Genomic DNA, 26,024 nt, shown 5'->3' on the forward strand with positions numbered 1-26,024 from the left:
CTCAGGCTTGCATCCTATAGGTTCAAGATCAAAGGGAGGAGAAGGACATCTTCCTGTTTCTCTAGCCAATGCTTAGCTTATCTCTGATCACAGAACTGGAGTCAGGAGTTCATCTGTGGGCCAGAATCACTATGACTTCAGTTTGAGAAAATGTTGACTGGCCAGAAATAGATCTTGTGTTCCGACCTGGATCTAGGAGATAGGACCAGTCCCATCTGAAGCATGTGCACTGAATATCAACAGTATTTCTCCAGAAAAAGTGAGGTTTTCTTACCAGTGGCTGGTGGGTGATAGATGAAAGGTAGTCTCGGTGAAACTAACAGGTACTGTGAGAAGTTCATGGTGGATTCCTGGCTACCTTGCAGTAAGAACAGGATGGGAGGTAAGAGATATCAGGAGGAACCCTCCCCAAAGGGCTGAAAATGTACACAATCGGAACACTTTCTATATACCAACTCTTTAAAGAGGATGTCATCTCTGCAAAAGGAAGTGACTTGTCCATAGAATCACAATTTAAAAGGTAGAGTCAGCCTATCAGACCAGGCTGCTTCTTAATCATACACATGATTTAAAAAGTCAGGTTTTGAAAATGATTTTTTTACTTAATTTCAAAAATTTGCAAAACTCAAGAGCTAGTGAATACCACTTTCAGTTCAGTTCAGTTCAGTCGCTCAGTGGTGTCCGACTCTTTGTGACCCCATGAATTGCAGTACGCCAGACCTCCCTGTCCATCACCAACTCCCAGAATTTACTCAAATTCATGTCCATCGAGTCCATGATGCCATCTAGCCATCTCATCCACTGTTGTCCCCTTCTCCTCCTGCCCCCAATCCCTCCCAGCATCAGGGTCTTTTCCAATGAGTCAACTCATCACATGAGGTGGCCAAAGTATTGGAGTTTCAGCTTCAGCATCAGTTCTTCCAGTGAACACCCAGGACTGATCACCACTTCACTTTCGGAGAGAACTATTAAACTTTTCTGTGTTGAATTGTTTTGAATTTAATTCTGTAAAAGGAGACTATATGTATAAGCTCTATTTAACCAGTCCCTTGTGATGGAATTTTTTTAATATGGAAAATTTTCACTGGAATGTTTCCAAAATTTAAACTATATGCATTTGCCAATTCCTCAATGAGTTATCACTGGAATTACATTATTATCACACAAAAAGCAACAGTTTGAGGGCAAGGGGCTTTTCAGGCTTCCTTAGAGTCCTTTAGTCCGCTTTCCTTTATCAACTGGCTTTCACTCTCCTGTGTGACAGTTTCCCCAAGAGTTACCTCGTTTGGGTGTTCATGGGAGACCCCTTGTCATACTTGTCATACTCTCCACAGTCACCTAGCCCAGGAGACCTTTTTTAATTTTGATGTCTTCCTGCCAGTTTCAGTCCAGACCATGGGCAGGCCACTCACCCCATTAACTCTTGCACAGGGTGCCCTCATTTAATGAGTGGCCCTTTCAGAAGTGCTTAAATTCCTCTATCTGCTAGCATCTGGTCTACCCATAGGAGTTTTCTATGTTTAGCTTTGGTGAACTGTGGTGATGCAGGCTGCTCCCCAACCAGCAGCCTTGTCTTTCTTACCTCTGCCATCCTGCTCTTACCTTTGCCTTTAGTCCTGAGCAAAGAAACGGTCACCAGTTCCTGACTTACCAGGGATGAGGGAGGACATTTGGATCCCATCAGTATCATACAAAGGGATGATAGGGAGGTATAAGAAGAGAGGATGCTTGCTTCTCTATGAACTGTAATAAGATGACATCTTTCCCTTTTGGTTCTACTCGTATCTACTGGGTTTGTTGGAGTGATGGTAGTGATTGTGGTCGTGGGTGATGAACTGAAGTCCTGAATGAAGCCAGCTCCGTGGGGAAGGGGCTGATAATGTTTACAGGCATTCTTTAAACTGCTCTATCCTTGCTTTCTAGTAGTCCGTGTTTCAGATAACAGCCAGGTCATATAATGTCACTTCTTTCCTCAAAGCACTGATGACTTTCCATCTCACTTAGAAGTAGACCCAGTGTCCTTGTTGTGGCCTCTAAGACCCCACCTGACAGTCTTCACTTCTCTCCCTCCTGCTCCACTCTTCCTCTGCACATTCCAGTCTAGCCTGGTCTTCTTGTTCCTTGTATGTGTTGATGCCTTCACCTGAGAACCTTGTACTTGCTGTTTCACTAGTCTGGAATGCTCTTATTACATGCTCTCAGATTTGTTCCTTTCTTTTGTAAATCTTGTCTCAAATAGCACCTTATTAGTAAGGTTTTCCTTGACCATTCTATATCCTGATATCATTTTCCTTATATCACCTATCTCCAGTTGATGTATACATGCCTGTACTAGTTTATTGGCAGTTCTTTCCCAGGGACTTTCTCTGCTCGGTTCGTTGTTCCACCCCTGCAGCCAGGGCAGTGATACTTGGGAGCTCTCAGTAAATATTTGTTGACTTAGTAAGTGAATGCCTAATGAATTAATTAGGATGTATAAGAAAAGATTGAGGCAAAATAAAGAAACGTACTTTGATGTTTCAGCTGACTGGTTTTAACTAAATGCAAATTTCAAATCCCTAGCTGAAAAGCCAACTCCTCTCTTAATTTTGACACGATAGTTTTGACTGTTTCCATTTTCGTGAAGGATAACTAGGTACCTGTACAAATGTGGAGAAGCCCTATGGGCATTTGGCACTTTATGTTCATTTCTTCTTTGTCAGTGGGGAAAGTTTTTGCATTCCACATTTTCACTCCCACACTCTCATGTGATAGAAGTTATAAGACCAGACTAGGTAATGGGGAAGGCCTCTTTCTGCTCTAAAATATACACCTTTTGCCTTTCTTTTCCTTCTTTACCATTCTGCATACACTTTAGAGTGGCTGCTATTCCTCCACTCATAGCTTCCAAGTGAGGCTGTTCTGGTCCATGATTTGGAAGATGAGTCCTGACTCTGTCTTTCAAATGTGAGCTCATCAGTGGCTGTGAAGGATGCTAATTTAGGAATATTATTCAGATAATGTGGATATGCAGTTATTGTTCGGAGTAGGGCTCTGCTTGAGGCTATCCATTTCCATCTGTAGCACTATGTAGAGTGTAGCATTTTAAAGGCCATTAAAAATGGCTTCTCTCTCATTAGTCAGGTAGATTGGCTAGTGTGATTTTATACTTAGTTTCTGAAGCTGTTGACGAGAAACATTTCTTTTTCTATAAAGATTTCTCACCAGAATTTTCAAACTCATTCTTGGCGTAGGATTTGAGTCCCACTTTTGCCTGAAATCAATACAGTTAAAATTTTCTGGTTCTAGTAGGATTATATGTTTGTGTGTGTGTGTGTGTGTGTGTGTGTGTGTGTGTGTTTTCTCCATTTAATTCATGCAGGTGGGAGAGAAAGGATTTTGTGGCGAGATTGACAGAATGTGTTGTGTACATTCCCAGCAAAGAAAAGAATGTAAAACAAAAGCCCAACTTGGAAGGAGAAAGTTTGTTTAGAACTGGAATTAACCTGTCTTGAACATGATGAATGCCATACTTTACAACAGTTTGTTATAGAATTGATTTCTTTCCATATGTTTCTGGTGGTTTAATTTGATTGGCATAGCAAAATATTGCTAGTTGACATGAGAGAAGTTATTTTTAATGCATAAGACTGTAGGTGTAAATTTTATTTGTGTTAATAATGTTGAATAAACTGCATTTATGTGTTGGGTTTATTTCTGGCTACCGTGCTACTACATAATTTGATTGTCCAATGTTCAGACATGGATTTAAAGCTTTAAACAGCTGGGAATTAGTTGGTCACATTGTATTTGCTTCTGCTTGTGGGATCAGGAAAATGACCATACTAAAGAAAAGAAGCTATTTCAGGGTTTTCTTCTCTTTTTTAGAGTACAAAGTTATTTCCATAGAAACTTGATAATTAAGAGCAATTTAACTCTTTACCTAAGTCTGAATGACAAATTTGCAGGTAAATAGTTCTTACTTTTCCACTCAGGAGCTACTTATATTTATCAGAAGATGTGACATACTTTTTCTTATTTTTCCTTTAAACAAATCGGCATAGTATTTTTATGCTTTTAAAAGAGATTAAATTAAAAACATAAAAGACACTGAATACCAATAATTGGCTTTTATCACATTATGAAGTTATTATTTTTAATGCTTACCTTGACAACTGTAATTTTCAATAAGTAATAATCAAGTATTCAAGCCATAAAATGGTTACTGGGTTAATGTTCAATAGTACCAAGCATATTGTTTTCATGTATACTAAAATGGACTTCAGATTTTGCCGACAATAAAATTATTTGATCAGCTTTACACAGCTTCAGTGACAATTACAGTTAATTCATGCAGAACTTCAATTTACTTTTTAGTTTTCTAATTCTTAGGCTAACAGTTGTCCAGCTCCAGTGGCATTAAGATCATGAAGACTTTTTCATTCATCTACTTGAACTTTAATATGAAGTCTTCATAAAATAAACTACCTATGACTCAGAAATATGAGTTCTTGCCCTGGCTTATTTTATTACCATTTTATTCTTTGGGTCTTATTATATGCATGTCTAATTTGACACCAAAACATGGTGGTTTGGTTAAATAGAATAGAGGTCAAATTGATTGGAATCTTTCAATCTTAAAGAATTAAATATTCATGGTAATAAAGCAAACATACCAGTGTTCGATTTTTTATAAGGAATGACAGAAATTTACTCAAGAACATAAATCAGCAAGCAAATATCTATTGAATATTTGAATGATACCAGCAGATATGAAAGTATATGGAACCCGTCTTCAAGGAGCATAAAATCAAATTGATGAGATAATTAATACTTAGGTAGAAGAAAAGTCACTTAGCAACACAGTGATACAAACTAATAATCAAGTATGTTTTACTGCCAAATGAGGGCTGTAGCAAACACCACACTTTGCCTTGGTATTTTACTTACTGAAACCTGAGTAATCAAACTGAAATGAATTTATCCTTTCTCCTATCACTTTTTAATATTGCATCCTTTGTAATAAAGTGGGCTTTTCCCACATAAATAAATGAGTACAATAAATAATATCAGCTGACATTGATTGAAATGGTTTTTATGTGTTGATCACAAGTGCATCATCACATTTGAGAGCTCCAGATCCACTGAAATGGGTCCTAAGATCCTCATTTTACAAATGGGGAAACTGAGACCAGAATACCTTGCTGGACGGCACAGCTGGGCCAGACCTGGGATTTGACTCTGGGCAGCCCAGGCTGAGCTGCTTCCCCAAGAGCTCAGCAGTAAAGAACCTGCCTGCAATGCAGGCAACACAGGAGATGAGGGTTCCATCCCTGGGTTGGAAAGATTCCCCTGGAGTGGAGGCAGCCCACTCCAGTACTCTTGCCTGGAGAATCCTATGGACAGAGGAGCCTGGTCGGGCTACAGTCCATGGGGTTGCAAAGAGCTGGACATGACTGAGCGCACAACACAGCCAAGGCTGAGAGTGTGTGGCTGCAGCACTACACCATCTGCTCTCTAGGACCCCCGAATCTGGGGTGCACCGAGAGCGATCTCGCTACAGAGAGCTAGCTTCTCATTGCAGGTTCGCTTTCACGGCACTCCGGTTAGTCCACAGAAAGCTCATTTACTAAACTGGCTCTGAGTAATTGGCTAATGGGTTTTTGGTGAGCAGGGTCCTCCAGAGGACTGTTTCCACAGCCTGACGCATGGGGCAGTCAAGCTGGGGTTGTTAATCCCGCTCCAGGACAGCATAGCCCAGTGCACTAAAGCTGCTGGAAAATTGTTCCCTGCTGAAGATGCCAACTGCATCAATAGAGCCTGGCCCTGGCTTCTGAAAGGCAATGCTGGCAGCCTGGCAAGGAAGACCTGGATATTTGTGCTGGTCGACTCAAGAAATTGGTGGCAGAGGGAGTGGGGCGATGGCTGTGAACTTTCATGTGTGGATTGAAACAATGAGGACCTGTGTCTGGATTTTCTCCTAGTTCACAGGCTTTGAGAAAACCATGGCTTCTGCTGAGGAACACGAAGATGGTCACTGACTTACTGCTGTCTAGTTCTGTTCGCTGTGGCGCGAGACCCGTCCATAGGGGAGATGGCAACAGGCAGATTTTGGTCCCAATTGATACCACTTATTGCTGACACTTCTTCGTGCCTCATTTGCTTCAGCTATAAAATGGAGCTAGCACATGGACTCTGCTCAGTGTTATGTGGCAGTCTGGATGGGTGGGAAGTTTAGGGAGAATGCATATATGTGACTAAGTCCCTTCACTGTTGATCTGAAACTATCATAACATTGTGAATTGGCTATATACCAATACAAACTAAAAATTGAAAAAAATAAAAATAAAATGGAGCTAACAGTAATACCTACTGGGTGGAATTGTCATGGGAATTAAATGAGTTATGAAGTTAAATATTAAATATGAAGTTAAAAAATTTAAAAATTAAATATGAAATTCTCAGAAGAGGGCCTGGGCATTCAACATACATTCCCTATCGTCATTATTATTTTGCTACTATTACTGCATGAATCAGACTTTGTAGTGGAGAGAAAATGAGATTTAGAAAGGGTTCAACTTCTAGTTCTTCCCTCTGCTATTTGTGGGAACTTGAGCAAGTCACTTGATCTCTCTGTTCAGAGCTCTCATCTGAGATGAGGATGGATAAGACCAACCTCATAGGGTGGTTTAAAGAAATGATAAAACACTATCGTCAGTTTTATTTTATACTGTAGAGCCTCAGGTGCATTATAATGTTTAATTCTCCAAACCTGATTCTTCTCTTAAATTCTTTCTTTTTAAAAAAATTGAGTTATAATTCATATACCATACAATTCACTTGCTTTACTTGCAAGGTTCAGTGCATATGGAATCTTAGTTCCCCGACCAGGGATTGAATCCATCCCCCCTGCATTGGAAGCAAGGAGTCTTAACAGCTGGACCACCAGGGAAGTCCCAAATTCTCTTTCTTTCTTAAATCCAATTGACACAGCTATAGAACTGGAAGTCATACTAAACCCTTCATCTTAATGAATTGACTGAAAGATTTGATTCTTTCTTAATATCTCTAGTATTGTGCCCCTCCCTCTGAGCCATTGCAATTTCCTCAAATAGAAGGCTTTAGCAGCCGCCTCCCTGGCCTCCCAGACTCCAGTCTTTGGTCTACTACCAGAATGATTGTCCTAAAGTGCAATTCATTCTTCCCATTCTCCTACTTTAAAATCCCTGGTGGTTTCTCATTGCCTTCAGCATAAAATTCCAATTTGTTAGCATGGCGAGCAAGGGCTCTCAAAACACGGCTTTTTACATACTTTTTACATACTCCCCCGGGTCACTCTTGCCCTTTTGTCTTTATTGATGCCTTGTGCCACATCGAATTAGATATAGTTCTCCAGAATGTGTCCTTGTCTTTTTCTTGTGCTTTCTGGCCTTTTCCTCCCCATTACATTCTAACTGCCCTTCAAGGTTATTCATTCTAGCATCAGCTAGTCTAAAGAAACCTTATCTGACATCGTGTTGCTGATGCCTTGAGTTAACAGTTCCTCTTTTGTGCCCCCACCATGCCCAGTGTTTGCCCTGATTGCATCTATCCCAATTACTCCTTTACGTATTTCTCTTCCTTCAAAGAAAGAGAAACACTTGAGAATTAGTATCTCATCGTATTTGTTTCTGTATTCCATTGGCTTGAGAAAAAAAACAACAACAATAAATTGAAAGAATTTGAATGAAAGAATAAATATTATGCCCAATGAAAATAAGATGATGTAGTTGTCCTTCAAGAATCATCTCCAAGTTGCTATCCTCTTCACTCTGCCAGAGATTTACAAAGGTCATCCTTGACGTGTATTATCAGATGCATGACCTTGGGGCAAATGACACAGCATCCTTACATCATTTTTCTCATTTTGTAAAGTGGGAATAACGAGTGTCCACCTTATATAATGGTATTGTTGGGAAGAGTAAATTAAATATGCATATAAAACTTTAAAAGTGTGCTCAGTATTCAGTAAACGGGAATTCAGTTCAGTTCAGTCACTCAGTCGTGTCCGACTCTTTGCGACCCCATGAATGGCAGCACGCCAGGCCTCCCTGTCCATCACCAACTCCCGGAGTTTACTCAAACTCATGCCCATCGAGTCGGTGATGCCATCCAGCCATCTCATCCTCTGTCGTCCCCTTCTCCTCCTGCCCCCAATCCCTCCCAGCATCAGGGTCTTTTCCAATGAGTCAACTCTTCGCATGAGGTGGCCAAAGTATTGGAGTTTCAGCTTCAGCAAGAATTACTACTGTCTTATTAGCTCCAAATGCAAGTGAATTCACCCCATCCTTCATTCAAGAAAATTTCTCTTAGAGGTAGTCAATGAAAGTTTAGGTGGAAGAGATGGTCTATAGGTTTTCTTGATCTCAGTGAAGTAGCTAATATAAGAGTGGACTTATTATCATCTAAACAAAAACATCATCAAGAGAAAAAATGGAGTTAAAATACTTGTAGAATTCTGGCATAAGCATGAGAAAAACAAAAATCTGTTGACCCCATCTCTCTTGGTTTGATGATTTTCTTTGCCATGCAGTTCACAGTAAAATTAAAGGTTTTCCATTCCCAATGCACATGCTCTACTCTCTCTGTTTCTGCTGATGTTTCTTAGGACTATTTTTTTTTAAATACTCAGAACCAGAGAAGTTTAACTGATACTCGAGAGACAGCAAGGTCAAATGAAGAGATACTGGTTAGACTGGTCCTTGCCAGTCACATGCTTGGTATCAGGCACCTGTCCAGAATTCCTTTGACACTTCATCTGTTATGGCCACCTACATGGCTTTGATCAGCAGTCTTTCAAAGCATAGGTAAAATGGAGAAAAAATGGATACCTTCCTAAGCAGGGATGTGAATGTTCATTAAGATGAATCAGGAAGAAGGCAGGACAGGATATTGGGAAGAACATGAATTTTGGAGGCAGATAGCTGGGTTTTAATCCTTTCTCTGTTACCCATTGTCTTAATCACCTTGAACATGTTTACTTTCTTTGAGATTCATTTTCTGTGTCCATATAATGGACAGAATAGCATCAGTCTTTAAGAATTGTTGTGAACGGGACAGTTTTTAGCAATAAATCATAGCTGTTCCTTTTCGTGTGTGTCTAGACAGTATCAGGTGTCATCTTTGGTAATCCTTTGCTCTTCTCCTTGATTCTGAAAAGGCTTGAAAGCTAATGTCCTGGCTACATATTTGTGAATCATTCTTGAGAGTCTGGAGATAAAAGCAGTTTAGAGATGCTATTGATTGTAGAAAGTAAATGTTTATTACTGCCCTCCTGACTCCTTCCCTCTTTCCCTCCCTTCCTCTTGTCTCTTCCTTTTCTCTTTGCCTCCTTTATCCTTTATTCTCATCCTCCCTCCCTTCCTCCTTTTGTGTATTTCTCTCACCAGGAGCTCCTGCATTGCAGGCAGATTCTTTACCAATTGAGCTATGAGGGAAGTTCATGAAGTAACAGCCCCTGGTCCAAGAAGCTCATGTACTGATGGCATCATCACACCTCTAGGAAGACACAATTACTTTTTTTCATATGTCTCCAGGTCTACCGCATAATCTTATAGTGAAGTATTTGTATCATATACCACTATTGGTCCTACATTCTTCACACTGATGTTTGTATGATATAATACTTCTATGATGTAAATCCAGTGATATAATTCCCCATGGGTTCAAGGGGAATAAGATACGATCTTAGAAAGATGCAGCCATGCTAACACTCTGCAAAATGATTAGGCTAAGCCATCTTACATGAAATCCATTTCTAAAATCCTAAAATGTCTCAAGTGTACTATTTTAGGGTAGAGGAATAAAAAAGTTCTGAATTTCATGTGGATTTTTGGTTTATCCTACCAGTGTTTCTTCGTGTTCTCTAGCCAGTTCTTTTTGGATCTGTCTTCCCAATGATACCACATTTCTTTTTTTTTTTTAATTTATGTATTTATTTCTGGCTGTGCTGGGTCTTCACTGCTGAGCGTGGGCTTCCTCCAGTTGTGGTGAGCAGGGGCTACTGTCTTGTGGTGCCCGGGCTTCTCATTGCAGTGGCTTCTCTTGTTGCAGAGCTAAGGCTCTGGAGTACAGGCTCAGTAGTTAGGGCACATGGGCTTAGTCTCTCGATGGCATGTGGAATCTTCCCAGACCAGGGATCGAACCTGTGTCCCATGCATTGGCAGGCAGATTCTTAATCATTGGACCACCAGGGAAGCCCCATTATTTCTTGAGGGCAGAAACTATGTACTGTTGATCTTTGAATCTCTATACCTGACCTGGATTCTGACATAAGAGCTGCTCAGTCGATATTTGTTGAGTGAATAATGAACAAGCTGGACTTCTCAAATGTTTGGATCCAATGTGGACTCACAGGGCTCATTTTGTGAAGAGAAACTGATCATGTCTCCTCTGCCCTGGCCATTGCTGGTGAAGGAAGCCCCACCTCAATTCATGTCATATGCTCTCCTGTGCATGATTAAACTGCTGCTTTTCTTTTCAGGCAGACTAGAGGGTTCTATGGACAGTAATGTTGCAGTCCCCAAAATTTAAAGAGAGATATTTCAAGGCTCTCACTCCGAGGTCTATAAGAAGTTTTATTTTCTGAATAAGTATTGATCGCAGCTTATAAAATACTGCAAACCTATATAATTAAAAAGAATGAGACCAGTCACTGGTGGGCAGTACATGGCTAGGTGTAAGAGAAGACAAATTCTTCAGGTTCCTGGGTTTTATAATTGTACTTGCTAGGGAAGCTTATTAAAGCCTTGCAGGTGCAATGTTTCATCACAGAGTAGTGAACCTTTGAAAGATATGCATAATAAACAGAGTTTGAAATATGTTTTTATTCCAGGCCATATGGTCCTGTCTGGAGCTTTCCTGGATCTTTGGGTCAGTTCATTGTTGAAAGATGGGCTCGCAAGCACCCACCTCTCAGAGCAGCTGTCAGAGCCCTATCAGAACGAATCTGCTTTTGCATGATTATTTATTTTATGTGGCTCTCTGAAATGAACCCAGCCCTGCTCAGGAGCTGAAATGTGCTGACCAAAGTCTCTTCCCTGAACAGCTTGTGGCCACATCACCAAGCAGTGTCCTTCCTTGTCCTTAAAAAGCAGACTAGCGAGACTTGTGCAATAGGCCACGACAGGCAGTCTGGGTGAGGTGTACCCACCTGAGCTTGAACTTGATGCCAATATGAAAACGTACATGGTAGTATTTTAAAGGCATGTCACTGTTCTGTCTTCCCAACTCTCTGTTGCTCACTTTCCTGTATCTCTCAACTCTGTGCAATTACAGGGGTCATTAAATGCAAGCACTTGAAATGTTTTTGTAGTATTATTGTGGTGAGGAGATGGCTAATGCTTACTTTCTTTTCCTTTGTCATTAACAAAAGGAGATATTAACTCCTCTGAGAATGGCAATTTAAGGGGTTGTTGTTTAGTTTCTAAGTTGTATTTGACTCTTTAGCGACCCCATGGACTATAACATGCTAGACTCCTCTGTCCTTGGAGTTCTTCAGGCAAGAATACTGGAGTGACTTGCCATTTCCTCCTCCAGAGGATGTTCCTGACCCAGGGATCAAAATCACATCTCCTGCATTGGCAGGTGGATTCTTTACAACTGAGCCCCAGGGAAGCCCTTTTAAGGGGTACTTAGTATAATTTGACTTCCCTGGTGGCTCAGACGGTAAAGCATCTGCCTACAATGTGGGAGACCCGGGTTTGACCCCTGGGTTGGGAAGATCCCCTGGAGGAGGAAATGACAGCCCACTCCAGTACTCTTGCCTGGAAAACCCATGGATGGAGGATCCTTGTAGGCTACCGTCCATGGGGTCACAAAGAGTCAGACACAACTGAGCGACTTCACTTAAGTATAATTTATTCAACGTGTATTGTATAGGTATAGGAATACCAGTAACTGACGAGAGACATGTTCCTGAAGTCAAGTGATCATAGAAAAATATTTCAGCATATAAAATGCCCAATGAGTTGATCAGATTGTAAGGAGATATGTCTTCCTCTTTATTTGGACAAGTTGAATTTGGAGTTGAAATTTGTCATCTTGGTCAAGAAGATACTCTTGCCCTCTTGAGAATGACCTTTTGTCTACTCTTACCTTGCAAACATTTTGTTCAGTGTTCTATATCTATTTGTAGTCATTCACTCATTTAAGTGATACTCACTAGAAGATGATCCTTCGCCAGCCACTGTGCTAGGTTTTGGGAATATAAAATCTATGTGCTGCCTGCCCTCATGGAGCTCTGAGTCTGGAGTAGAAGACAGCACTGAACAAATAGTTATATCCGTGTCTTATTCCTGTTATAACAGGGAAATGAATGGTGTTGAGTGAATGCACATAGCAGAGAGATTAATGGGGTCTTTGCTCTTCTACTTCACCTCCAGGGCGAAGGTCTGCATTAGATTCCTCCTCCCAACCCCCAGTGAGAATCACTCTGCCTAAAATAGTAACTGGTATAGAGTAGATGCTCTATGGTATATTTTGTGGATTTAAGAAAGGATTGACAAATTATAATTCTAAAGCCCTGAATCCGTTTTAGAGCAAAACGATACATTTTTTCTTTTGCTGTCACAGTCAGTTTTATCATTTTTTATTTACCTATTTTTCTACCTCTAGAGCCACAGGTTTGCCTTGGAAATGAACAGAGATCATTCTGTCATTTTTGAGACTGCATCCAAGTACTGCATTTCGGACTCTTTTCTTGACTATAATGGCTACTCCATTTCTTCTAAGGGATTCCTGCCCACAGTAGTAGATAAAATGGTCATCTGAGTTAAATTCACCCATTCCAGTCCATTTTAGTTCGCTGATTCCTATAATGTCCGTGTTCACTCTTGCCATCTCCTGTTTGACCTCTTCCAATTTGCCTTGATTCATGGACCTGACATTCCAGGTTCCTACGCAATATTGCTCTTTACAGCATAGGACTTTGCTTCTATCACCAGTCACACCCACAACTGGGTGTTATTTTTGCTTTGGCTCCATCCTTTCATTCTTTCTGGAGTTATTTCTCCACTGATCTCCAGTAGTATATTGGGCACCTACTGACCTGGGGAGTTCATCTTTCAGTGTCCTATCTTTTCGCCTTTTCATACTGTTCATGGGGTTCTCAAGGCAAGAATACTGAAGTGGTTTGCCAGTCCCTTCTCCAGTGGACCACATTCTGTCAGACCTCTGCCCCATGACCCATCCGTCCTGGGTGGCCCCACATGGCATGGCTTAGTTTCATTGAGTTAGACAAGACTGTGGTCCTGTGATCAGATTGGCTAGTTTTCTGTCTGCCCTCTGATGCCCTCTCTCAGGGCCTACCATCTTCCTTGGGTTTCTCGTACCTTGGATGTGGGGTATCTCTTCACAGCTGCTCCAGGAAAACGAAGCTGCTGCTTTTACCTTGGACGTGGGGTATGTCCTCTCGGCCGCCGCTCCTGAGCCGCTCAACTGCCACTTCACCTCTTTCTTGCTTTGTCAGTCAAGGTCAGCTTCTATTACTTACAAGTAAGAAAGAACCTGGCTGGGAGCATTTGATAAGTCTGGCTAGTCTTTGAGCTCTCAGCTCTAGTTCATTCCAAGAAACTGTTTCCATTTCCCTCTGTCCTGTTCTCCCACCCTTCCTGACTAAGATCTTTCCACTATAGCATATTGTCAAGACTTAGGATAGTAGTTCTATGTTTAGTTTTCTGAGAAACCTCCATACTGTTTTCCACAGTGGCTGCACCATGATACATTCCCACAAACAGTGAAAGAGTGTTCCCTTCTATCCACATTCTTGCTGCCATATGACCCAGCAATTCCACTCCTGGGTATATATCACAAAAACCCCAAATCACTCATTTGAAAAGATACACGCACCCCAATGGTCATAGCAACATTATTTACAATTGCCAAAGAATTACCAAAGGATGGAATCAATCTAGTGTCCATTAATTGATGAATGGATAGAGAGGAATGGATAGAGAAGATGTGGTAGATAATACACACACACACACATATACACAATGGAATACTACTTAGCCATAAGAAAGAATGAAATTTTGCCATTTACAGCAATGTGGATGGACTTGGAGGGCATTATACTAAGTGAAATAATTCAGACAGAGACAAATACTATATACTACTATTTATGTGTAGAATCTAATACTGCAACAAGCCAATGAATATAACAAAAAAGAAACAAGACTCACAGATATATAGGGAACAAATTAGTGGTGAGCCGTGGTGAGGGAGGGGCAGTGTATGAGTGGGGGAGTGGGAGGTACAAACTATTGGGTGTGAGATAGGCTCCAGGAGGTATTGTACAACATGGGGAATAGAGCCAGTATTTTGTAACATCTGTAAATGGAAAGTAACCTTTAAACTGTATATACAAATTTAAAAATTTTAAAAAAAGAAACTTGGGATTTTAAACAAAACAAGCAAAGACTCAGTACAGTGTCATGGCTCCATCAGTAGACCTGCCTGAGCTCCAGTCTTAACTCCCCTAGTTACTTGATGTTTGAATTTTGCAAAGGTTACCAAACGTCTCTGTGCATGACTTCCCTTCTCTGTAAAATGAAGACAATGGTGATATTCATCTAACTCACAGGTTTACTGTAAAGATTAAGTGAATTAACGCAGACCCGAAACCCTTACAGTGGTACCCAAGTGCTCAATAAATGTTAGCTAATATGCTGTTCTTTCCCATAGTTCCCACGTCTTTCCTTTCATAATGCTTTTCACAGATTGTAATTAAAGGCTCACAGGGTGGTAATTTGATTAAGATATGTCTTCCATATAGGCTGTTAAGCTCTTTAAAAAGAGAGGCTGATTATTTTGTTCACACTTATGGTCCCAATTCCTAACACAATATATATTTATTGAATAAATGTGGGATGGATGTGTTGTTGCTGTTTAATCACTAAGTTGGGTTTGACTCTTAGAACCACACAGACTGCAGCCCGCTAGGCTCCTCTGTCCATGGGATTGTCCAGGCAAGAATACTGGAGTGGGTTGCCATTTCCTACTCCACGGGATCTTCCCAACCCAGAATCGAACCCGCATCTCCTGTGGCTCCTGCATTGGCAGGTGGGTTCTTTACCACTGAGCCACTGAGGAAGCCCCAAGGATGGATGTGGATCCCTGAAACCTGAAGTGATGCTGTTCCCACCTCCAAGTGTACTGATGCAGGGAGGCTTCAGCAACATCCGGTATTTCTGGAAGCTTCACCCTAAGGCCGCTGTCTTCAGTGATTTATTTTTCTTGACCCACAACTGACCCTTTCCACCAGGCACAAACCCTGCCCCAGATGCCGCACTTCCCTTGATGCCCTGCTTTCTCTGGTTCTCAGCATTGAACAGTTTTGTGCTGACTCTACATGCTCTGAAAGCTGTTTGGAGACAGATGGGAGGAAGAGAAAAAACAGATTTCATTCATTGCCTTTTCAGACTCTGAGAGAAATAACAAGAATAACAGTACCAACAAGTAGTGTATATTGAGTATTTACTATAAACTAGGCATTATACATAGAGCTTTATATTGATTTAATACCCACCACAATCCTTGGAAGAACATGCTATAAATAAACCTCATTTTACAGAAAGGGAAAGTAAGTCCCAGAAGGAAAGAAAAGAAGGAAGGAAGAGAGAAAGGGAGGGAGTCGGACATGGAAGGCAGCTTTTCTGATCGAAGACAATTTTATGTGTTGAGAACTTTGGTTCTTATAAGAATTTACGTAGTGTAGCGGAGGTAACTGTAAAAGTAATATTGATGGAGAAACTACAGAAGGTGACTCCAAATGTGTACCTATCCGCCCATCAACTTTATAATTAAATAAAAATACAGCTTTATATGATATCTTTCATCTGCTTGCTATTTATTTCCACCCCCCACCCTAATCTAATCTAAGTAATAGGAGCAATGTAGATAATTAAGAAATCTTTAAGCTCATTTCTGGTTAACTGTCATCTTCCTATAAAATATTTATAAAGTAGCCTTTGCTTTTCAAAGACTGTTTTTTCAGAGAGTCCTAGTTTTTGCTTTGAAGAGTTCCCATGTGTAGGTGGGGCCTCCAGCTTCAGGATTATTTGGGCATTTTCACAGATGCTGTCCAGCCACTGGTACTCACCTGGAGTTGTCAGGGGTGGGAGGGGAGGGCTTATTATGCATTTTCTATGTTTAGATCTTCCTGATGTTGTTTTATTTTATTTTTTTAAAGAAAGGGGAAACGGCTGGCGTGCCAGTTCTCTCAGGAACTGTTTAACAGCTAAAGCTGTCCGCCAGTTGTAGAGCTGTGGTGCATATCCACCAGACTCTGAGAGACACATTTTCAAAGTTCGTGTATGGGACAAATGCCAGAAAATCTGCTTTGAATTGTGTCCCGGGAAGGCTTACTCTCTCCAGTTTTGTGGGCCTTGAGAGGGATTCTCACAAGCACTCAGCAGAATCAGGTGGGTGGTTTGGGACTTGAAACCCAGTTGGCATCTACCCCAGAGAGTCTGGTGTGTCTGTTTGCTGTGGCTGCTGAAACAAATTACTACAAACTTGGTGGCTTAAACAGCGTAAATGTCTTCTCTCAGAGGTCTGGAGGCCAGAAGTCTGAAGCGAAGGCTTATCAGTAAGATCAGCAACTTCTGGAGGTTCTGAGGGAGAATCCGTACCATACTTCTGCATTGGCAGGCAGATTCGTTACTACCAGTGCCACCTGGGAAAGCCCTGGGTACAAGCCGCTCTACCAGCTTCTCTACTGGTGGCTGCCTTGGCGTTCCTTGGCTTGCAGGAGATCCCTCCAGTCTCTGCCTCTCTTCACCTTGCCTTTTTCCTTGTATAACTCCTCTCTTTCTCTTTTAAGGGCACTTGTCACTGTATTTAGGACTCACCATTATGCATGATAGAGGCTTCCCAGGTGGCTCAGTGGAAGGAATCCACCTGCAAATACAGGAGACTCAGGAGACATGGGTTCAAACCCTGAGTTGGCAAGATCTCCTGGAATAGGAAGTGGCAACCCACGTCAGTATTCTTGCCTGGAAAATTCCATGGACAGAGGCGCCTGGTGGGGCGCAATCCATGGGATTGCAGAGTCAGACATGACTGAGCATGCACAGACACATTATGCATGATGATCTCATCTTGAGCTCCTTCATTTGCATTTGCAAAGACCCTTTTTTCCAAATAAAGACACACTCATGGGCTTTGGATGCACACATCTTTTGTATGAGCATCCAATCAGCCCATTCCACGTGGTGAATTGAGATGGTTTCCCGTGATCTGCTGGGATAAGGCTCAGTATGGACTAAGCAGTGGGATGAAAAGGCATCTGATGCTCCTAAGCATGCTGCATCTTCCCCTCAGTCTCACAGTGGTCCTCCATGTCTGAAAGCTATGGCCCTCACATGGTTGTGTCTCTGTATAGAGCTCCTGCAGCTATGACTGTTGAGGAGAGGGGCTGATGGAGATTGTCCAACACTTTTATGCCTCTAGAGAATGGCTCTGGGGTTGGGAGCTGGGTTTCAAAATTTGTAGTTGCCCATCAGAGCTTATCCTAGGTTTATGAGCCTCAAACTTGATTAAATATAAAAATCACTCAGGGAATTTATTAAGAACAGAAATTCTCCATCCTCAACCTATATTAGTTTGCTAAGGGATGCTGTAACAAAATGCTACAGACTGGGTGCCTTAAACAACAGAAATTTTTTTCCCCACAGTTCTGGAAGCTGGAAGTCCAAAATTCAGATATCAGCAGGTTTGACTTCTCCTGAGTTCTCTGTTTGGCTTTTGGATAAGTGCTTTCTCACTGTGTCCTCTCTGGTTTTTCCTTTGTGGTCATGCACCCCGGTGACTCTCTCTTCTTATAAGGACGTCAGTCATATTGCTTGACATTTTCTGAACCACCAGGTGACTTGTGATTTTCCAGTGATCAGTTTCCTTCTGGCTCACCCTTACCCTGAAGTTTTAGTCTTTTGGGATCTTTGCTTTCTGTGTGTGAGTTCTCAAACTACAATTCTTTGACACCTATTCTCACTCCAGAAAAGAGAAAAAGTTTCTGATTTTCTAAGATTGGAAAATTTCATCATGGAAAAGTAGCTGCCATGCCCACCAATCTCAGTTCTCACTTCCTGCTTTGTCCTGCTAAGTCCCTGTGAAACTGTCAGCTTTCCACTGTTTGGAAGATTTGTTTAAAAAAATTTATCCAGCATGTTTAGTTATTTTCACTACTTTATTGGGTAGTGTAGTCTTCTGTTACTTGACACATGAAAATTTAGAAGCCTATAATTTTTTCTTCTCATCCATTTTTGGGCTTTATCTCTCTTCTTTTTCCCTGTGAAGTTGCTGTCTTTTGCACTGTTGTGGACCTGTCCACTGATTCTTTTCCTGGCAGCTTGGGTCTGTGGATTAGTTTGTTTTGTAGCTTAATAGCTGTGTCACATTCATGGATGTCTTATAGAAGTCTTCGGCAATCTTGAAAACAAAGATTATCTCTTTATAAACTGTGGGGAACTAAATTGCATTGATTCTGAGTGCCTGCTTTCTAGCCCTTTGTAACATGAGATACACAAGCACGGGCTTCCCAGGTGGCCCAGCAGGTAGAAGAGCCTGCCTTGCCAACGCAGGAGACCCAGGTTCTATCCCTGCGTTGGGAAGATCCTCTGCAGAAGGAAATGGCAACCCACTCCAGTATTCTTGCTGGGACATCCCCTGGACAGAGGAACCTGGCGAGCTCCAGTCCTTGGGGTCGCAAAGAGTTGGACACGATTTAGCGACTAAACGGCAACAGCAGCAGTTCAGTTCAGTTCAGTCGCTCAGTCGTGTCTGACTCTTTGTGACCCCATGAATCGCAACACGCCCTGTCCATCACCAACTCCCAGAGTTTACTCAAACTCATGTCCATTGAGTTGGTGATGCCATCCAACCATCTCATCCTCTTTCGTCCCCTTCTCCTCTTGCCTTCAATCTTTCCCAGCATCAGGGTCTTTTCCAGTGAGTTAGTTCTTCCCATCAGGTGGCCAAAGTATTGGAGTTTCAGCTTCAGCAACAGTCCTTCCGATGAATATTCAGGACTGATTTCTTTTAGGAAGGACTGGTTGGATCTCCTTGCAGTCCAAGGTACTCTCAAGAGTCTTCTCCAACACCACAGTTCAAAAGCATCAATTCCTTGGTGCTCAGCTTTCTTTATAGCCCAACTCTCACATCCATACATAACTATTGGAAAAACCATAGCTTTGTCTAGATGGACCTTTGTTGGCAAAATAATGTCTCTGCTTTCTAATATGCTGTCTAGGTCAGTCATAACTTTTCTTCCAAGGAGCAAGTGTCTTTTAATTTCATGGCTGCAATCATCATCTGCAGTGATTTTGGAGTCCCCCAAAATAAAGTCTGTCACTGTTTCCCCATCTATTTGCCATGAAGTGATGGGACCAGATGCCATGATCTTAGTTTTTTGAATGTTGAGTTTTAAGCCAACTTTTTCACTCTCCTCTTTCACTTTCATCAAGAGGCTCTTTAGTTCTTCTTCACTTTCTGCCATAAAAGTGATATCATCTACACATCTGAGGTTATTGATATTTCTCCCGGCAATCTTGATTCCAGATTGTGCTTCATCCAGCCCAGCGTTTCTCATGATGTACTCTGCATATAAGTTAAATTAGCAGGATGACAGCATACATCCTTGATGTACTCCTTTCCTGATTTGGAACTGGTCTGTTGTTCCATGTCCAGTTCTAACTGTTGCTTCCTGACCTGCAAACAGGTTTATCAAGAGGCAGGTCAGGTGGTCTGGTATTTCCATCTCTTTCAGAATTTTCCACAGTTTGCTGTGATCCACACAGTCAAAGGCTTTGGCGTAGTCAATAAAGCAGAAATAGATGTTTTTCTGAAACTCTTTTGCTTTCTCAATGATCCAGCAGATGTTGGCAATTTGATCCTTGGTTTCTCTGCCTTTTCTAAATTCAACTTGCACATCTGGAAGGTCACAGTTCATGTACTGTTGAAGCCTGGCTTGGAGAATTTTGAGCATTACTTTACTAGCATGTGAGATGAGTACAATTGTGTGGTAGTTTGAGCATTCTTTGGCATTGCCTTTCTTTGGGATTGGAAAAAAAACTGACCTTTTCCAGTCCTGTGGCCATTGCTGTGTTTTCCAAATTTGCTGGCATATTGAGTGCAGCACTTTACCAGCATCATCATTTAGGATTTGAAATAGCTCAACTGGAATTCCATCACCTCCACTAGCTTTATTGATAGGATGCTTCCTAAGGCCCACTTGACTTCACAGTCCAGGATATCTGGCTCTAGCTTGGTGACCACACCATTGTGATTATCTGGGTCATGAAGATCTTTTTTGTATAGTTCTTCTGTGTATTCTTGCCACCTCTTTTTAATATATTCTGCTTCTGTTAGGTCCCTACCATTTCTGTCCTTTATTGTGCCCATTTTTGCATGAAACGTTCCCTTGGTATCTCTAATTTTCTTGAAGAGATCTCCAGACTTTCCCATTCTATTGTTTTCCTCTATTTCTTTGCATTGATCGCTGAGGAAGGCTTTCTTATCTCTCCTTTCTATTCTCCCTGCTCTGTACAGCAGCAGCACATAGGCATAATCACGACACCACTTAGGTCAGTAAATTGAGAAGAATCTGCACAATACCATGAAATGGTCAGCTTCTAAAATAGGTGTGTGTGCGTAGTAAAGAATTTGATTTTGGCCAAAGAGTAGATTGCCCTTTGTCCTCAGCTTCTGGGTGAAAAATCTATTGCTATATGACAGAATGTCTTTGTTTAGGGTGAGGGCTAGTCACACTAGAAGACCGACTCTGGGCCTGAGTGGGGGGCTTTGGGTCACACAGTGTCACTTGACCTGGGAATTGAGTTCATTCGCATGAACAATCAGTCGATCATGCCAATATGTTGATAACACTGTTACAATGAAACCTCTGGACACTGAAGCTCAGATGAGCCTCTGGTTGGCAATGCTGTGTGTGTGGTCACATGTGAGCACCAAGAGGGCGAGTTGTCCTGACTCCTAGGGAAAAAGACAATGAAAACTTTCTGTTTGAAGCCCATCGGTTTCTGATCTGTGTGCCTCTTCCTTTGGCTTATTTTATATGGATCCTTTGCTGAACAAACCATAACCTTGACTATAAGAGGTTTCTGTGAGTTCTAGAGAGTTCTTGTAGCAAATTACTGAAACTGAGCAGGGTTTTGGGAACACTTTGAACTTGAAGTTGTGTCAGCAGAGAGAGCAGTCTGGTGAAGGACTGCCTCCTCAACCTTTTCATTTTGGCCAACACTGGGCAGTGAGTGTATGTGTGCATGTGTGTGCATGCGTGTGTGTGTATGCATATTATAACACTGGAGTTGTAATGAGAACAGCCAGAGGCTATAATATATTAATCAACCTTAGATATTTTTCTTCCTTGCACCTTTTTTTAATTGGGGTATAGTTATTTTACAATATTGTGTTGGTTTCTGCTGTACAATGAAGTGAATCAGCTACACGTATACGTATATCCCTTACGTCTTGAGCCTCCCCCACATCGCGCCCATCTAGCTCATCGCAGAGCATCGAGCGGAGCTCCCTGTGCTATGCAGCAGGTTCCCACTAGCTGTCTGTTTAATACATGGCAGTGCATATACGTCAACCCCAATCTCCCAACTCATCCCCCCCACCACCGGTGTCCACCCATCATTCTCTGCATCTGTGTCTGTATTCCTGCTCTGCAAATAGGTCCACCTGTACCATTTTTCTAGCTTCTATATATGTGTGTTAATATACGATATTTGTTTTTCTTTTTCTGACTTCCTTCGCTCTGTATGACACATTCCCCGTCCATCCACATCTCTGTAAACGACTCAACAGCATTCCAATGCTATGAGATTAGAAATCCTTTCATCTTTATATTCAACCTGCTGACCGTGACACCTTTCCTACTGGTCTTTTAGTTCAAAACCAAACTCTGGTTATTCCCGGGTGGGTGTCCTGTTCACACCCCCATGTGCGTGGTACTCATTTGCAGTTCTTGTCAGTCTATGTTTACTTGGCCTGAAACTCTGCTTAAAGAAAGAGAGTGGATTCACAGCAGTGTTATTTTTCCTGCATAGATTTGGGACTTCATAAATCACAGTGACAAGAAATGCGAGGATGGTTTCTTTCTGTTGTTGAGAAGATTGGAACAGGAGAGGCATGCAGGTTCCCGTACGGTTTTGTAATTTTTCCCAGTGGTAGCACCACGAGAAGGATTCCAGCAGGGTGGCTTCTCAGCCCTAAGTAGGTAATTCTCTAGCTGGGCGTTCCTGCAATGAAAACGCAGCGATATCCCCCAGTGTCACTTGGGCCGTTTAGTGCCTGCTGCGGAAATCCTGGCAGATAATGATGAAATTGTCAAGATTTCCTTTTTGTTCCCGTCCAAGCAGGCAGGGCATCGTTTTTATCCCCCAGTTTACTACATGAATCAATCCTTTTGTACGTGATTGGTGGGACTGTGCATGCTTTCAGAAACTGTCTGGCTTTATACCTGGCAGACTGGCTTGTTGAGCAGTAGTTCTACAAGTGAGAAAGAAAAAGTGATGATTTTCACATGTCCCCACATTGAATTATAAAGCAGTCAAAAAAGATTGCTATATTCTTGCCTGGTGTTTGGTTTTGGTCATTTTCATTCTTAGATATATGCCATCCAGAAATTAAATATAAGAAGAATATTTAAAAATTTGTTATTTGCAGATTGTGGCTGATAGGGGAGGAGACACATGTGGCAAGGTGGACAGGTAGAAGGAAAAGGAATACCTAGTAAATGTTTTAATTCCTGTAAAGCTTGATGTGCTTGAATGGTATATATTTCATTTTCCTACAATACTTCATTGCAAAAGAATCTGTCCAGTTTGGTTTAATTCCTGCCTTGAGGCCATTCACAGGGCACTCTCTAGGTAAAGCCCCATGCATGCCTCCATGCATAAAGGACAAGGGGTTATGCATCAATTAACCTGTCAGAAAATTTTTGTCAAAGGAATATCTATAGTAAAAACAATTCCATTTGTCTATGGAATATCCACAGTGAAAAAAAATTCTAAGATTTGGAGATCAACACATGTTCATGGGTATAGTACTTTCGAGAGACCAGAAAAATACAGAAATACGACAGGAAAAATTAAAGGTAGATCTTACTTTGCTGAAGTTAGAGGAGTCATTTGCGTTGAAAGCAATCCCTGGTAAAATTAAAATTTGATTTACTGTATAAATGCTCATTTTCATCTAACATATTTAGGAAGAAATTGTGTTAGTAGTTCAAATCGTCTCCAACTTGTTGCAACCCCATGGACTGTCGCCTGCCAGGATCCTCTGTCTGTGGGATTCTCCAGGCAAGAACACTGGGAGTGGGTTGCCATTTCCTTCTCCAGACTTATTTAGGAATATGTCTATCTTATAAAGAAAACCTGCCCTTTAATTTCTGCACCATAAAACAAATATTAGTGAATCCCACAGATAAGGTTTATTTGTTATTGTGTTAAGAAAAGGAAATGCTCAATGCAAAGATTCATATAACCTAAGAGGATGCCAATTAAAAATGAGCTTAATTCTCTGACTAAAAGATAGAAATTAGTGTACTTAGAACATTCTCCACGCTTTGGTATCTTACTATGGAGTCCATGGATGGGCTCTGGTGCATCCACAGATGAAATTATATAGGATATTGTGCTTGGACATATGTGCATTTGGAGCGGAGGTGGTCTACTTCTTTGGCACCACTCTGAGTTTAGACATGGGGTAGAGAGAATGCCCTAACATTTCTGTACCTTCTTAGTCTGGGATAAAAGCACGGCCAGAACCCTGTGCTGGTCCTTTTCATTTTGGAGGTTCTACTTCCAGAATTTTAAAATATACGTTAATTTGGTCATAAGGACACAAAGTAAGACCTGGGGCCTCCTCAGCTATGTTATCACTTTTTTCCAGTTTATCAGTGAGCTTTCTAGATTATCTTGGAGTTGAATTTAGAAGCTAGTAGTGTTTTTACTGAGTGCAGTTCTAGGGTACTAAGGAGAAACTCTGTATATGTGTGTTTCATATCTGAAAAATAGTAGGTATTGAAAAGACATGTACTGAGTAAATGGATGAATGAACAAAATGCATTTCAAAATGAATGAATCACCAAATATTTATTTTAATTTTTTAAAGTTACTATATATTTTTTTACATTATTTAATTTTATTTATTTATTTATTTATTTATTGCTACACTGGGTCTTCGTTGCTTTATCCAGGCCCTGTCCAGCTGTAGCAAGCAGGCTCGAAGGCAGGCTCAGTAGTTGTGGCACACGGCTTATTAATCGTTGCTTCCCAGCATGCGGAATCCTCCTGTGCCAGGGATGGAACCTGCGCCCGCGACATTGGCAGGTGGTCTCTTATCCACTGTGCTACCAGGGAAGTCCCCAAATGTTTAGAATTATGTAATTTAACTTTTTTTAGTGTCATAATTTCTTTACTCATTTATTTACACTTTTAATAAAAATTGGATCTTTTATATACTTGGACTTGGCTGAAATTCAGAGATTAAAGAGGTCCCCCATATGATGAAGGGGAGCTGACAAATAACAAGGCATTGTAATCTAACTTCTTAAATGAAGCCCATGCTTGTTTAAAACAGGGAATTGGAAAAGAGGATTGAAACAAGGCTTCTTCTGTTTCCACTGTGATCATCAGCAGGAGAAGGCTACCCACCTATACTGGTCATCAATGATTTTGTCTATGTTTCCATAAAATCTTTGAGTAATTGGTACATTTTTGTTTGTGTAATTTTAGCTATCCAACTTGACAAAGTCAATCTTCAAGTATACTGTGCCTGGTCTCTCCTGGATAACTTTGAGTGGAACCAGGGATATAGCAGCCGGTTTGGTCTCTTCCACGTTGATTTTGAAGATCCAGCAAGACCCCGAGTCCCTTACACATCAGCCAAGGAGTATGCTAAGATCATCCGAAACAATGGCCTGGAGGGACCTCCGTAGAAAGCACAGCTGGGTAATTTCACCTGGAGAAGGACTCTCTGCCTCGGAAACGGAGTCTGCGTTGGTGATCCTGCAGACACTCTCAGGTTGCTTTGGTAACCAGCGTGTCCTACCAGCTAATCTGTGATCATGAAGTCTGAATATGTAGTGCCTGGAAATTATTTAATGATGGCTTTTATTCTATTTGTATTTGATCAATGAGGCTTTTGAAAAAGTAGAAAACCACTGCAATGGATTTTTGTATTAAGAAATCAGATGGACTTGGTAGCTTCAATTTAAATCCTTAGATTTTTTTTTTCTAGAAAAAGTAATGCAAAATTTATAAACAGGGTGTGCTCATGATTTGCAGTTCTAAGAACAGACCGCTTAATTTAAGAAGGCTTATTTATGAATCTATTTTTTTTTTGTTTACATGAACTGTTATTTGCCTTAGCAGGTCCACTGTCCATAACTTTCTACTGTTTAATCTAGTATAGATATAAAAATTAAAAGTTAGTCACATTATCAGAGAACTTTAGGAGAGAGTTCTGCAGAGCTGAAAAGAAAAAGAACTGGCAGAGTATCTGAAATTGTATTTGAACATTTGGAAAACTTATGAATAGACTTGAGAGAACTGATGAAGCATTTAAAAAAATTAATAAAGGGCACATTAAAAAAGTCACATTATATCTTTATACATTCTATTCACCAAAGGAGTTAGTTAATAACCTACTTAATAAAATTGATTGGTTCGTATGTTTGGCACATAGCTATGCATGAGCAAGTACATGTCTCTCTTGCCTGATAAACTTTTGGAAAATAATAAATTAATAACACAAACCAGAATGCAAATAGCAAAAGAAGTATTTGAGCATTGTCATTTAACAGCAGTTGGATTTCTACACTATTAGTTAGTTAGTTCAGTCACCCAGTCGTGTCCGACTCTGCGACGCCATGGACTGCAGCGCGCCAGGCTTCCCTGTCCATCACCAACTCCCCGAGCTTGCTCAGACTCATGTCCAGCAAGTCGGTGATGCCATCCAACCATCTCATCCTCTGTTGTCCT

General features: G+C 41.1%; 1 protein-coding gene across 1 annotated transcript in view; it reads left to right on the top strand.

The window, feature by feature from the left end:
- LOC122673388 (cytosolic beta-glucosidase-like) overlaps nt 1-25,642 on the top strand; it is a 121,224-nt gene extending 95,582 nt beyond the window's left edge. The window contains 1 exon segment of the mRNA XM_043871126.1: nt 24,777-25,642. Within this exon segment, the coding sequence (XP_043727061.1) occupies nt 24,777-24,979 (203 nt within the window). The 3' untranslated portion in view covers nt 24,980-25,642.
- The last annotated feature ends 382 nt before the right edge of the window (nt 25,643-26,024 follow it).

This window comes from Cervus elaphus, chromosome 17 (genome assembly GCF_910594005.1).
Source record: "Cervus elaphus chromosome 17, mCerEla1.1, whole genome shotgun sequence".
Lineage (NCBI taxonomy): Eukaryota > Metazoa > Chordata > Mammalia > Artiodactyla > Cervidae > Cervus > Cervus elaphus.